This window comes from Setaria viridis, chromosome 8, assembly GCF_005286985.2.
Source record: "Setaria viridis chromosome 8, Setaria_viridis_v4.0, whole genome shotgun sequence".
NCBI classification, from domain to species: domain Eukaryota; kingdom Viridiplantae; phylum Streptophyta; class Magnoliopsida; order Poales; family Poaceae; genus Setaria; species Setaria viridis.
In genome coordinates, this window is record NC_048270.2 from 32,144,962 (window position 1) to 32,158,820 (window position 13,859).

General features: G+C 49.2%; 3 protein-coding genes across 3 annotated transcripts; 2 read left to right on the forward strand and 1 right to left on the reverse strand.

Moving 5' to 3' along the window:
- The first annotated feature begins 652 nt into the window (after positions 1-652).
- On the forward strand, positions 653-3,235 carry LOC117834101 (uncharacterized). Its single transcript, XM_034713719.2, has 2 exons — positions 653-1,289; positions 2,425-3,235. The coding sequence occupies exons 1-2, from the start codon at positions 1,066-1,068 to the stop codon at positions 2,795-2,797; spliced, it is 597 nt and encodes a 198-aa protein (XP_034569610.1). The 5' UTR covers positions 653-1,065; the 3' UTR covers positions 2,798-3,235.
- Positions 3,236-3,469: 234 nt separating this feature from the next.
- Positions 3,470-4,725, forward strand: LOC117834100 (uncharacterized). Its single transcript, XM_034713717.2, has 2 exons — positions 3,470-4,437; positions 4,593-4,725. The coding sequence occupies exon 1, from the start codon at positions 3,771-3,773 to the stop codon at positions 4,386-4,388; it is 618 nt and encodes a 205-aa protein (XP_034569608.1). The 5' UTR covers positions 3,470-3,770; the 3' UTR covers positions 4,389-4,437; positions 4,593-4,725.
- Positions 4,726-6,540: 1,815 nt separating this feature from the next.
- LOC117834099 (ethylene-responsive transcription factor 15) lies at positions 6,541-7,664 on the reverse strand. Its single transcript, XM_034713716.2, has one exon. It carries the CDS (start codon positions 7,493-7,495, stop codon positions 6,833-6,835), a length of 663 nt encoding a protein of 220 aa, XP_034569607.1. The 5' UTR covers positions 7,496-7,664; the 3' UTR covers positions 6,541-6,832.
- Between the last annotated feature and the right edge of the window lie 6,195 nt (positions 7,665-13,859).

Genomic DNA, 13,859 nt, shown 5'->3' on the forward strand with positions numbered 1-13,859 from the left:
ACGGTTTTACTTCGCCCTTGCTGCGGCTCGGCCACAGGACAGACCGCGCGCAGCTTCGCGCGGGGCTCGCGGAAGCTTCGCGTTTTTTTCCTAGCGCTTAGACCGTTTTGCCCCCCGCGGGGATAGATACGGATACGGGGGTGTCGGGGTCGCGAATACGCTTGGGCGCCTGACCCGTATCCGATACGGGTGTTGCAATCTCAGGTAGAGTTTATTCGAAATTCTCGAGTGTCAGGGTACGGATGACAGAATTTTTCCTAACAAATTCTCGAGGTGGCTATGACTGATTTTTTTTTCCGAAACATCAGCCATTCAAAAAATAAAAAAATAAGGTACACTCAACACTATAAATACACTAGAAGCATTCGCAAAAAATAAAATAAAATAAATACACAAGGGACTGAGACATCCATAAAATACACACACTAAATGTTATAAATACTGTACAAGAAACTGAGCTAACAAATTCTGAAGATTGATGAAGTCACCGTTAACATCTCACTGTCGACGGCGACATCACCTATCAATTAAAAACTACAAGGTTAAATCTAAAAATAAATGCACATTTATAGGATGGGGCCACCGTCACCGTCAGGCAGCAGGTCTGGCTGGCCCGCCGGAGGGTGGTCTGGTAAATTCGCCACGGCCCACGGTCGCACATATCCCCTCCTGGGTTTTCCTTTGGAAAAAATCGGCTCGCGTTTTCCTCGCAGTTTCCTCCCGCGTCGCGGTCCGCCACGCCACGCCACGTCGTCGTCTCGTCTTCCTCCCTCCGATCGAGCACCACCACATCCTCCCAGCCGCGTTTCACTTCACCGCCACCATATATAAGCAAAACCAAACCAAGATCACACCACCAGGAAGTTTCGCGGTTGCTCCAGCACCACCACCACGGCCGAGGCGCGCAGCACCCAACCAACCAACCAACCCGGCGCCCGCCGATCGAGAGGAGGAGCAGGACCAGCAGCCAGCGCCGCCGAGGCCGAACCCAGCCGAGGACGACCGACCCGACACCCGCCGCCGCCGACAGCCGGGAGCAAGAGGAGGAGGAGCTAGGAAGGGAGGATGCTTCCGGGCGTGGAGCTCGCGCGGCGGCGGCGCGTGCACTACCACGGCGACGCTGCGTCGTCGGCGGCGGCGAGCGCGGCGGAGCACCACTACCACTACGCGCACGCGCACCGTCACGCGGGGCCCGCCGCGGCCGTGACGGGGCCTGCGATGGCGGCGCGCATCCGGCTCGAGGAGAAGCTGCGCGGCGCGGCGCTGCCGTCGGCGACGTCGCCGTCCAGGTCGGTTGCCTTGCCTCCCATCGTCATCTGCTCCCCGGGGCCCCTCCTCCCTCTCCCCTGTTTTTCACGATCTCGTTTGTTGGGAAGCCAAAACCATGCGATTGGACGGACTAGAGCAAAAGCTAAAAAAGAAGAAAAAAAGAAAGAATTTTCATCCTGAAGGACAAGGAATCCAGGGTATAGGATCACCTTGCCAATTCCTCTGTTTCGCAGAAGCGGAACATTCAGTTCGGAGCAAGCTTCTTGAATGCAACCATGCCACCTGCTGAGAGTGACATCGCACGCGGTTTCTGAATTGTTTTTGTTAGAAAATAATGGAGTGGTTAGAGCTCATTTGATTACAACAGCATAAATCCAAGCAGCCAGTCTGATGGCGGCTTCGATCGGAGGCTCCAACTCTACGAAACTTCCCATGTTAGATCGATCGATCACAGGGAGTGCAATGCTCCGTTGTTTTGCTGTCTACCTATGACTCCAATCTTTCTTTTATTCGCGTGATCAGATCACTAGAAGGTAGTAGTAGGCCTAACATGGGAAAGGTGTGTCCCCTTTCTCCGGGGTTTCCGTGCCTATTGGTCGATCCCGCCATGGATTCTAGAGAATTCTAGAGTTTTCTAGTGCCTGAATTTCATTGTGCCTGCTTAGCTTGAAGATGGAATCTTGCATGTGGCTAAAAAGTTCAGTAACCCCAAAAGGTTCAGTCAAAAGAAGTGCAAGAGCTAGTACTTGCCATGTGATGAGAGAACACTGTAATCTGTTCCAATCAAATAAACGCCCAATCGACCTCGATTAGCGGAGAAGATTTTGGTTATGTTTCGACCAAGTAAACCGTCGAACCACTGAGGAAACGTAAACCTTGGCTAGCTACTGTAGACTACAGTTTCCTCACATGTTAATTTTGGAAAATGATAGTATGAGTAGCAATCTGTTTACTGACAGTCTGCACTGAAACTGAACTGCCTGATTATGAACTGTTCAAACATTCAGTCATCAGTGTGCTCTGTTTTCTTCAAGCACTAGCGGCATGATGCGTGATCTTGATTCTAGAGCAACAAAATACCAGAATGACCAAACCTAATTCACTGCCTGATGATCTAAAAGTTAGCGCCATTCTGTTGTCGATGTACCAACGCAGGTGGAGCCGGCTGATCGGAGAGCGGGAGGGACGAGCGACCTCCGAGCGTCGGAGCCGCCGCCGAGAGCAGCAGCAGGAAAATGCCGAGCGAGGAGTCCTGGCGACCGCCGAGGTCTGGCCAATACCGCCGGCCCCCACCTCGGCGGCTGACGGCGGCCACCACCACCGCCGGCGCGCGGAGCTGACGAGGACGCTGTCGAAGGTGGAGGTGTGCGCGGTGTGCCTGGACGAGGTCCGGGAGCGGCGGCAGCGGGTGACGCGGCTGCCGTGCTCGCACAAGTACCACTCCGACTGCGTCCTCCCCTGGCTCGCCATCCAGCCCGACTGCCCCTGCTGCCGCGCGCTCGTGCCGGCCGCCGACACCCTCGCCTAGTGCTGGTGGCGGTGACGTGGGTCTGCTCCGCCGCTGACGTGGCAGTTCGGCCCCGCAGGCTACAAGAAACTTGGATCCAATACAACTGCTGACTGTACAAATCGTGAAAAGGAAAATTAAAAAAAAAGAAAGAGATACGGCCTAACTTGTGACGGGGTTCTCCATGATAGGTGATGGATGCACATGTACTGAATGAGCTGCTGCGGTTTGCCTGAATTAGCAGCAATTTTCAATTTTCGTGCATACCACCTTGCTTGGCCCAATGTTTTCATTTTTTTTAAAAAAACAAATCGGGACACAGAACTAGGGAGCTTCTCAGCATATGCTCTTGGTAATTCCCATTGGTCCTTGGGCCACCAAAACACTTGTCTTTGGACGTAGCTCTAGTGGCATATATTCCGTATCTCTCAATATTCTGGGTTTTTTTTTGCCGGTAAATATTTTGATTGTTAACATTACGAATTTACAATAGCCTTATGTATTGGTACCCAATGATATTTTCAGGTCGGCTAATTGATCTCGTTGACTTGCCATTTTAGTTCATTTCTCTCTCTGAAATTAATTACGTGGCATGCTATATTGTATCTTATCCCTAGCCTTACGCCGTTTTAAGAATATACTAATACAATATTCGAACGTATACTATTTGTTTTTTATCAATATATTGTATATTTTTTATATGGCTACTAAGAAATAAAGAGATCAGGCCTAATTAATTAAGTTTCTCTGATTAATGGGCCCGCCTTAGCAGACCTGTGTCGATTCGATATGAACAGTGCATCGATCAATTCTAATAAAACTAAGAGTTATCCAACTTCAGATTTTTTTTCCCCACTTGGCTTCCGTGTCTTTAAATGACGAACGGATATGCTTCGGTGAAGCTCGTAAGCATGCTTAATAGTACCTCGAGCACCTAGTGAAGCCCGCACCATGCCACATCCAGCCTTCTTTCTCTCACCCTCACGCAAAATCCATGCCGATGCTGGCTGCCGTCACCTGCGCCTCGCGCCGCCGCCGCATGCACTGCCGCGGCAGCGACACCGCGGCGGCGGCGCTGGAGCTTGACCAGGGGCAGCATGACCCGGGCAACCACCACCACCGCTGGCGGGACGAGACGGCGCCCGTCGGCATGCCCGGCAGCCGCGAGCAGACAAGGAGGCGGGGACGGCGGCGGCACCCGCGGGACGGAGGGCCGGCACTGGGCTCCCGGCGCCGGCAGCGTCAGGCGGTGGCGGCGGGCGCCGAGCGGGCGCCGGCTCCGGAGGAGGACCGCAGCCAGCCTGGACCTGGCTCGTCGGCTGCCGTGGTGTCGAAGAAGGCGCCGGCCGCTGGCGAAGCGCGCGCCGGGGTGGAGACCGCGGGCGCGGCGCTGTCGTCGGAGGCGGCGTCGTCGTCGTCCGCCGTGCTCTGCGCGGTCTGCCTCGAGGAGGTGCCGACGGGGGCGGAGGCGACGACGCTGCCGTGCTCCCACTCGTACCACGCCGGCTGCGTGCTGCCGTGGCTCGCCGCGCGCGGCGCCTGCCCGTGCTGCAGGGCCACTTTGCCGTCGCCGGAGAATTATATATTAACTTGTGAGATCGATATGGAGTAGAAAGAAGCTTTTAAATTTCTTCTTGCATGTATGTAAATTAGCAGTACAGGTACGTATGTTTACCCGCAAAGAAATCATGCCTTGAACTGATTTTCCTTTCCAATTTTTTTTCTCTCCTCTTATTTTCACAGGAATATTAGTCCTTACCTCCATGGGAAAAGCTAGAATGATGTTTAACTTTGTGTTTTTAATTCTATTGGCCAGGCTGGAAATCTGCTGCTGCCATGCTTTTAGAACTCTTCTGAGATTTTTGAATTTGGCTGCCAAGGCTTTGGCTTTGTCTGTTTGATTTGTTGGAATAGACCAACCATGCTGCACTACCTGGAGGAATTCCTCATATTGCATCCAGTAGTTTTCAAAGCGAAATACCTTGCTTTTGGGAATGGAAGTGCCAATGGATATCACACAACATCATGTTGACATCTTCTGCAGGAGGATCATTTAAGATTAATACCAGCATTACCCTGATGGGCCTGTTGTTCCTGCTGCACTTGATCGGGCCATGGGGCCCAACCTTCATTAGCAATAGCTGCTGGATTAGGCTGATCCTCAACTGGCTGGAAAGGAGCTGGGCCAGGCCCCTGCTGCCCATGTCCAAAGAAATCGAAAGGAGCATGAGGGTCCTGTCCAGGTGAGGGTGGCTCGTCCTCCTCAGCTGGGAGCCCACCAAGAGGGTTCTTCTGCAGAATCTCACACTGAATGGTCCAAGATTCTCCCTCAAAACCTTCACCTTCAGACAAAACAATCCATTGTGGGACCTTTACCAGATCAATAACTCTAGCCCGAACAATGATCCTACCTAACTTCCTGTCATCATGTTCCCAGTTCAGGACCCTTCCAAAAGAGCAAATAGCATTCTCAGCATATTCATGTTCCCAGAAATCCAATGGGAAAGCCATCAACATCAAGGTACATTCTCTGTTAAACTGAAGGTTTTTCCAATTTCGGCCACGATTATGCTTAACGAACGAGAGGGATGTCATCATACACATGGGGACTAGAGTGAATAATATTATCGCAGTCATAAACATGAGCAAAACGCACGTAATAAGCCTGGCCCAAGTGACACGGCTGAATGTCAATCAGTCGCAATATCCTGATATCCACTAGGTATTCTCTGATGATATCTCTGGTTAGGTTGAAGGCGATAAGATTACCCGACAGAGGATCGAAGGTGACGATGGCGACATCTTCGCTTGACGACGACTGCCCGGGTGGAGGAGACGCGATTCTCCACAGGAAGCCAATGCATTCCCCTTGGGGTGAACGGAGGTGGGTCTGCACGCTGGAAGGTCATTGAGGTCAACGGCGATGGCGGAGGCGTCGACGGCGAGGAGCCAAGCACGAGCAGAGTTGGGGTTTTTTCTGTAGCAAGGAAAGTACTGTTGGTCGGTGGAGAAGATGAAGCGTCAGGTGCGATTTCTTTACTTAACATCCCGGTGGAAGTCACCAAAAGTGGTAAACACAGGCGGCCCACTCGAGCTTGGGTCCACAGGCAGAGACTGCTTGGTACGAAACCAGGTAGCAGGATCGAAAGGTTAGGTTGCAGGATCGGTGGAGGCAGCAGCCGTCTTGGCTAGGCAGACCCGTTGATAGTCATCCAAAGTCTTGAACAAAGGGGCTCCAGCGAAGTTAGGTCCACAATTCAGTGACCGGTCGACTCTGAACCAAGGGTTTGTGATAGAGCTCCGAAATTTCCGCAGAACAAAATTGTCGCTCGACAGAGGGGATGGAGAGAAATTAGCCTTTGTAAGGTTACCAAAACCGGTGCGGCAGGAGGCCGACACGTGTCCCCATTTAAGTGGCAGGTGTGGCACCTAATTGCCTTTGTAAGGTTACCAAAAGAGCAGGGGAACCACCCAAGACAGATTGCAAAAGAATGCCCACTGAATCCGCATTGAGACAGAATTTGGATGGACTGAACCAAGTGAGGAGCCAGAAGCTGTCACCGTCGTCCGGGGACTGCGAAACCACCGAAGAACCAAACAGGGATCGTACCGAAGAACCAAACTGAGAAGGAGAGGCCCGGAGAGAAATCCAGGCGTGAGAAATCCATGGGGATCCACGAGAAGCAGCAAGAGGGAAAGGAGGCCCAGCTCGTCCAAGTGCAATCCAAGAGCTGGGTGGGAGGCCCGGGCCGAGTCAGAAAACATGACGATTAATTATGTACTTTTTTTTTCAAAAGCTAGCTTAATAGGTGACTTGGTTAATGTTGCATCACAGCAATTACCACATGTGCCAAAGGTTTTTTTTTCCTTATCAGGTGCATAGATGGCGATCTAGTTTACAGCATGGTTGGTCCGTGCCATTTTATTTTTTTAGACTCCACGCATACCGCTCTGCAGAGATGTGCAGAATTTTCATGTTCCATGGAAAAGAAGAATCAGAATTCATATTGATCTTCGTGGTGAACCAACGTCGACGATGTCGATACAGGCATGACTTCAGGCTGCCAACTCGCATGATATCCGGAGGAGCTCGTCCAAGTAATCAGCGCCGAGGTCCTCGAGCTCCAGGACGCCGAAGCGTACCTGGCAGCGCGCCGCCGTCACCTGCTGCTGCGGCACCGCCATGGCCGTGGCCGACACGTCGGAGCACTGGCACGGCGGTTGGAGATCCTTGCCGTCGGCCATGCACTTAGAGCAGAGCCTTTTACGCCGCCTGCGCGTGCGCCGCTTGGAGTGCCGCCGCTTGAGCGCGAGGACAGGGGAGCCACCCCCTGCGCCGGCGGCGAGCGCGAGCGGCGCCAGCGACTCCCTCACGCGGTCGACGGTGAAGTTGAGGACTGCGGCGGCGCCACGCGCGGAGAAGGCGGCCTGGTCGTAGGCGAGCGCGGCGGCCTCCGGGGTGTCGAAGGTGCCCAGCCACACGCGGGCGCCACGCCGCGTGGAGTCGCGGATCTCGGCGGCGAACGTGCCCCACGGCCGCGGCCGCACGCCGATGAAGCCCTCACGCTTCTCTGTCTCTCCCGGCGACGGCGAGGCGCCCGCGTCCGGCTGCTGCTGCTGATCCCACGTGTTCGGCCACACCATTCCTGCCATGGTGGAGGACGAGGAAGTGGAGGAGAGCCCATCGGAGCATTCTTTGGCGGCGGCAGCGGCGGCCATGACCGATGAGGAGCGGCGCGGCTGGGTAGCTCCAGTAGCCAGCAGAGGAGAGGAACTGCTGATGGAGCCGGCGTGAGAGACAAGGTGACGGGATTTATAGCGTCCAGGATTTCCTCCTGGCCTCCTGGAATGCAACAGTAGTTGAAAGTTCAATGGATGTCAGCATTTGACTTCCTCGCGGCAGATGCAGATTCCCCGCGATTCTTTCTACTTTTCTGCTGCCATAAAACATCAACAGTACGAGATAGTGACAATCTGTTGTGATGCTACAACAGTAGTTGAATGTTCAATGCTTTTAGGGATCGGAGTCGGCAAGGAATCATAGAAACATAAACTATGCTTTATAAAACGCAAGTTTTTATTTCAACTGCAGGTGAACTGACCAAGGACAACCATAGAGAATTAAACCCTTTTTGTGGCTTTGATGATCTGTTGGTGCTTGCAATTTTCTAGACTTCGTTTTGCCTGTTTTGGATAATCTTTTGTAGTCACATATATTATGTATATATATAGTCAGATTTAGTGGCTACTTTCTATTATTCCTTGGTGTCACAAACCTAAAAGCAGCAACTCCTTTTCATCGGTTCTCTCCTCTTCTGAGCTTCTAAATGATGTTGTGGTAGGGATTATAAATTAGGTTTATATGAAAGCATGATTTATTACCTTGACATGCCTAGTTTTAGAGGCAATCAACACAAATCTCTTAGTGATTGAAAAACCAAAGGGACTAATTAACATAAGAGAAAAAAATAGAAATAAGGTTACCCAATTATAGGCTTTTTTTAGGAACCAATGGCCCTAGCATATATAGGGCTAGTGCGACTTTGGTGTTTCAATGACAACAAATATCTGAATGGGCTAATCAATAAAACCGTCAGCTTAATTGGACTAAGCAACCCAAGGCTATTTGGCGAAAATTCAAAAGAAACATGCAAAGTCGGCAAGTTATACGGAGCCGACATCGCCATCGCGCACCAGCAGGTACGACGACATTGCAAGCATGTACTGTTCATAATCATACAAGCACGTACCTGCATGCGTGATCCCGAGAATAATCAGAAAAGCATACCGTGCCCATGATGATCTGGTGGACTATACTACAATAATTAAGAAACGAAAGACAACGGTACACTACAACGCTACGCGAACTCGCTCCTCTCCACACGTTGCTGGTCTCAGTGTTGGACCTTGCTCGTGCCTTGCTACGTACGGGAAGTGATGACAGCATGCATAGTCCACATACTCTGCTTAGCTTCTAAACAACCGAATTATGCTGATGCCCATAATTCTAGGTTCTGTGCAGCATTCACTTTGCTTTTTATATATCTATCTCTTGAATTATTTTTATTTTTACATAAGTAGTACGTAACTCTTGTAAGCTTGTTTGTCCAGGAAATTGAATACTTCCACCAACGTTTTATATATTTAAAATCCCGTACCTAGTTTTGGTTAACTACGGATGGATCCATGAAGCCAACATGAAAGTATCCTTCTCGTCGGCACTTCTGAATTAGCATCCTACATAAAAAGGAAGACAAAGTTAGTAGGGTGACGCACGCACAAAAAATAATATGATCCAAAATTTACATATAGATAAACGGATACTTACAGAGCCCAGATGCTAATGAGAGAGACGTCTAGGGCATCATGATGGTACACTTCATATATATCTTTGAATTCTAGCCTGAGGCATTTCTCGCCTTCGCCGAAAAAATCTGTCGGTCTTACCTTAAGGCCGAACATCGATGTCTGGTCGACGGACATCTTCATGTACCATTCATAGAATTCGTACATCTTTGTTGATAGCTTCCCTACCAACTCAGGCCTTACTAAAGGACTTGTCTAGCTCAAAGGTCCATCTCGGTTGAACTGGCTATGCAGCAGGCAGGTCACTTTGTCCTAGACATGCATCAAGTTCTATACCTGAATTTTCCATGAATTTCAATACTTCCATGAATTGTAATACTTGTTCTAGTTGATCCAAGGGCATTGCTGCTATCCTTTTAGCGTCTTTTTCTGGTAGACGCCCGAGGTGGGGTCAACTGTTGGAGGTATGCTCTAGAGGCAATCATAGAGATGATGATATTCCATTTGTATCCATGATTTATATTGTGTTCATTGAATATCCATTAAAGGCTACTTGAATTGATTTGCAATTATGTGAATTGTATGTGAAACTCTTTACTTGTATGGTTATTCTAAAGTTGTCCCTAGTCGGAGTTCATGTGAGGACACACATGAATATTAGACTAGCACATGTATTAGTTGATGACTATGTTTCACAAGTCATGGACATGGAGATGTTGAACTAATAATGTGGGCACATGTGGAGACATGTGCTAGGACTGACCCAACACGAGAAGTAGTTCTCTCTTTACACAACATATACGCTTTGTCCTTAGACCTGAGATTGTCGCATGTACTCAAGATGTGGATTGACTTACTTAGGGCTATGAAACGTTACGCCGTAAACGGGTAGTTATAAAGGTAGCTTTCGGGTTTGTCAAGAAGCATGCTATGAGACATGGTCAATCAAGATGTGATTTGCCCCTCTCTGATTGAGAGTGATATCTCTGGGCCCCTCGAGTGATCGGATCCAAAAATGCATGGCTATGCTACGTACGGTTAAGAGTTAACCTACAAAGGGATTCCGAATCATAGGATCGAGAAAGAGCGGTCGGCTTGAAGCTAGACCAAATATCGTGAGGCAAAGGGAATAGCATGTATATAATGTTGTGATGGTTCGTCTGATATGATCTTCGTATGCATATAGGAGTTGGCACATCTTGCTAGAGGCCGCTACCGGCTATTGGGCCGAGTAGGAGTACTCGGACCATGTCTATACGTATCCGAACCCATAGGGTCACACACTTAAGGGGCTGGAAGCCCAATTCGGATGTGATCCGAGTTGGATTAGGTTTAGAAGTACTAATGGGCCTTGGACCCAGAGGCCCGTTAGGAACCTCTATAAATAGAGGGGTGGGGGCGCCCTAGGGTTTACACCTTTTGGCGAAACACATCTGCTGCGCCTCCCACGCCCTCGCCTGTTGCAACTCACGGATCTAGCAGTCCGGCTTGCAACGCTTCCTCCCTGCACGTGTGGATACCTTGGAGGTGTTGCGCCTGCAGCACTTGGACGAGCCGCCGACGAGCCACGACGAGCCGCCGACGAGCCACGACGAGCCGCCGATGAGCCACGACGAGCTGCGGCACGAGGGCGATCTTGCTGCACGTGGACGAGCTGCTGAGGAGCTGCTGGACGTCGACATGATCGACTACGTACGACTACGCTGATCGACTTCGCTGCATCGACGCGAATCTACAACTTCCGCACCAGTGCGTCGAGTGGTAATCCCGTGATCCTTATACGGCAGTTTTCTTGGTTTACGCGGTAGAAATTTTTGATTTGCGCTAGTGTAGCCTACCTCGTATCCCGACAGTGGTATCAGAGCCGTAGCTGTTTAGTTTTGGATTCGGGATGTGTGCATATGGAGATATGCGAGTTTTCAGTTTGATCTATGTCCTGGTTTCGTGTTCTTGCTGCAATGGTAGTGTAACGACATACTCCTACCGGTCGGTTTCCGCCATCGGAGTTAAGTGATACACGTAATTCCAGTTGCAGTGAGCGAAGATCAATGTGATTGGTCGAATCGAAATCCAGGTTCATACGCCAGGCACATGAGATGTGCAATAGTAGATTGGATCTACTACCGGGGTCGGAATTTTGCCGTGTGCATGTGCTTCGGTAAATCAGCCGTAACTTTTCGGTACGATCTCGGATCGGGGCAAATTTTATATGAAAATTGATCTACAGAAAAAGTTACACATGAAATTCAACGCTCCGCCGTTTTTGGCGAAATTAGATTTCCCAAATTCGGCTTGGAAGATGGAGTTTCGGGCTTCCGAAGTTTGGAACGTTAGGACGCTTAACTCATTTTTGCAGGATGTATCTTGTGATCAGTATGGCCCCTTTGTGTATGTGATGCATGTGTGTAACTCATTCGTGACCTGCGTGTCGTGCGTACGGCAACATGGCTGGAGCCATATGTGTTGTCACTTTAATGTAATTAATGGTCTGCGTACCAATCTGTGATGAGCCTAGCAACTATGTAATCTTCATTACTAGCTTCTTTACTAGCTATTAGGCGTAATAGCATGTTCTAGTTCTTGGAGGACTCATCACCAGGAGGATGGCGCACATGGAACATGGAGATGGAGATCACCATGGTGAACAGGTTCTGTGGAGATGGAGATCACCATAAGAAAACGGGCCATACTGTGTCACAACTGTGTGAATGCTATTCTGTTTATGTTTTACTTTCTGCATGCTGTGATGTTAGAAGTAGAACGATCCCTCACAAAGTTTAAGTTAGTATGCCCTCCCAACTAAAACTTGCACCGTCTCATATCTTGTACAATTAGTGGTGGGTCTATGAAATTAGGGTGCCACTAGTTTTCCTTGACTAGACGGGTTTGTGTCGGACACTTACACGCATAAGGGTTGGTTTGCTTAACAAGGTTATCTTAACGGTTAAGGACCTTGGGGCATAAAGGTTGGGCGCCGAGACATAGAGATGTCACCCAACAACAGTAGTCATATGTGATATGATTAGCAAGAAGTTGCTTACCGATCTACCTTGTTTGCTAGCAGTGATGCTAAAGCTCACTAGTAGACTTGTTAGTTGTGGATCCTGAATCACTAAGTATCAATAGAGGGATATTGATTTTAGTGGGAGTAGATTCTGTTAAAATAGTTTAATGTGATTTGCTCTATCATGGATACGTTTGTCTTAGTGTATTTTGCATTACTTTTGTTGTAGATTAAATGGTACCTAGCAGCACTACACCGTTTGCTTTGCGTTCGGTCCTTGAGAAGGACAAGTTGAATGGAACAAACTACTCGGATTGGATCCGTAACCTGAGAATTGTTCTCAGGGCTGAGAAAAAGGAAGATGTTCTAGACAACCCACTACCAGAAGAACCTGCTGATGATGCACCTGCTGCTGCTAAGAATGCTTACAAGAAAGCATGTGATGCTAACCTCGAAGTAAGCTGCCTTATGCTTGCTTGCATGGAACCCGAGCTGCAGATGCAGTTCGAAACAAACATGAGGCGCACGATATGATCGTGGCGCTTAGAGACATGTTCCAAACACAGGCCAGGACTGAAAGGTTCAATGTGTCTAAGGCCTTTGTGGAGAGCAAGCTAGCAGAAGGCGCAGCAGTAGGACCACACGTAATCAAGATGATTGGTTACACTCAACGGTTGGAGAAGCTAGGCTTCCCACTAGGCCAAGAGTTGGCCACTGATTTCATTCTTTCGTCTCTTCTGCCTAGCTATGGGAACTTCATCTCGAACTACCATATGCATGGGACGGAGAAGGGTCTGAATGAGCTGTGTGGCATGCTTAAAACAGCAGAGGCTGACATCAAGAAAAGCGCTAGTAGCAGCCATGTGATGGCTATACAGAACAAGCCTAGCTTTAAGAAGAAGGGCAATTCTTGGAAGAAGAAGGGCAAGGCTGGAACGTCCAAGCCAAACCCAACGCCCAAGGTTAAAGCTGGACCTGGACCTGCTCCAGACAAAGAGTGCTTTTACTGTCATGAACTTGGTCACTGGAAGAGAAATTGCAAGCAGTACCTAGCTTCGTTGAAGAATGGCGGAAGTAAGAGTACTTCCACCTCAGGTACGCTTGTTATTAATGTTATAGATAACATATTTCTCGCTGATACAATTGTTAATTCTTGGGTATTTGATACCGGATCGGTTGCTCATATTTGCAATTCGATGCAGGGAATGATAAGAAGTAGAAGCGTGGAAAGAGGAGAAGTTGATTTCCGCGTGGGCAATAATGCAAGAGTTGTTGTGTTGACCGTCGGGACGATGCAACTCCACCTCCCGTCAGGATTTATTATGGAGTTGAATAATTGTTATTTCGTTCCTAGTTTAAGTCGAAACATTTTGTCTCCTTCATGCTTGATGAAGGATGGTTATTCATTTGCGAGTGAAAACAATGGTTGTGTGATCTCTAAGAATGATATGTTTATGGCTTTTGCACCCATTGTGAATGGATTGTTTGTTTTAAATCTTGATGGTTCACCTGTCTGTAACGTAAGTGCTAAAAGGCCTCGGCCTAATGATTTGAGTCCTACCTACTTGTGGCATTGTCGTTTGGGTCATATAAGTGAAAAACGCATGAAGAAGCTCCATTCTGATGGACTCCTAACTTTGTTTGATTTTGAATCATACGAGACATGTGAGGCTTGCTTGCTAGGCAAGATGACCAAGATGCCTTTCACAGGATTTCCTGAGAGAGCAGTAGACTTGTTGGAACTCGTACATAGCGATGTATGCGGATCAATGA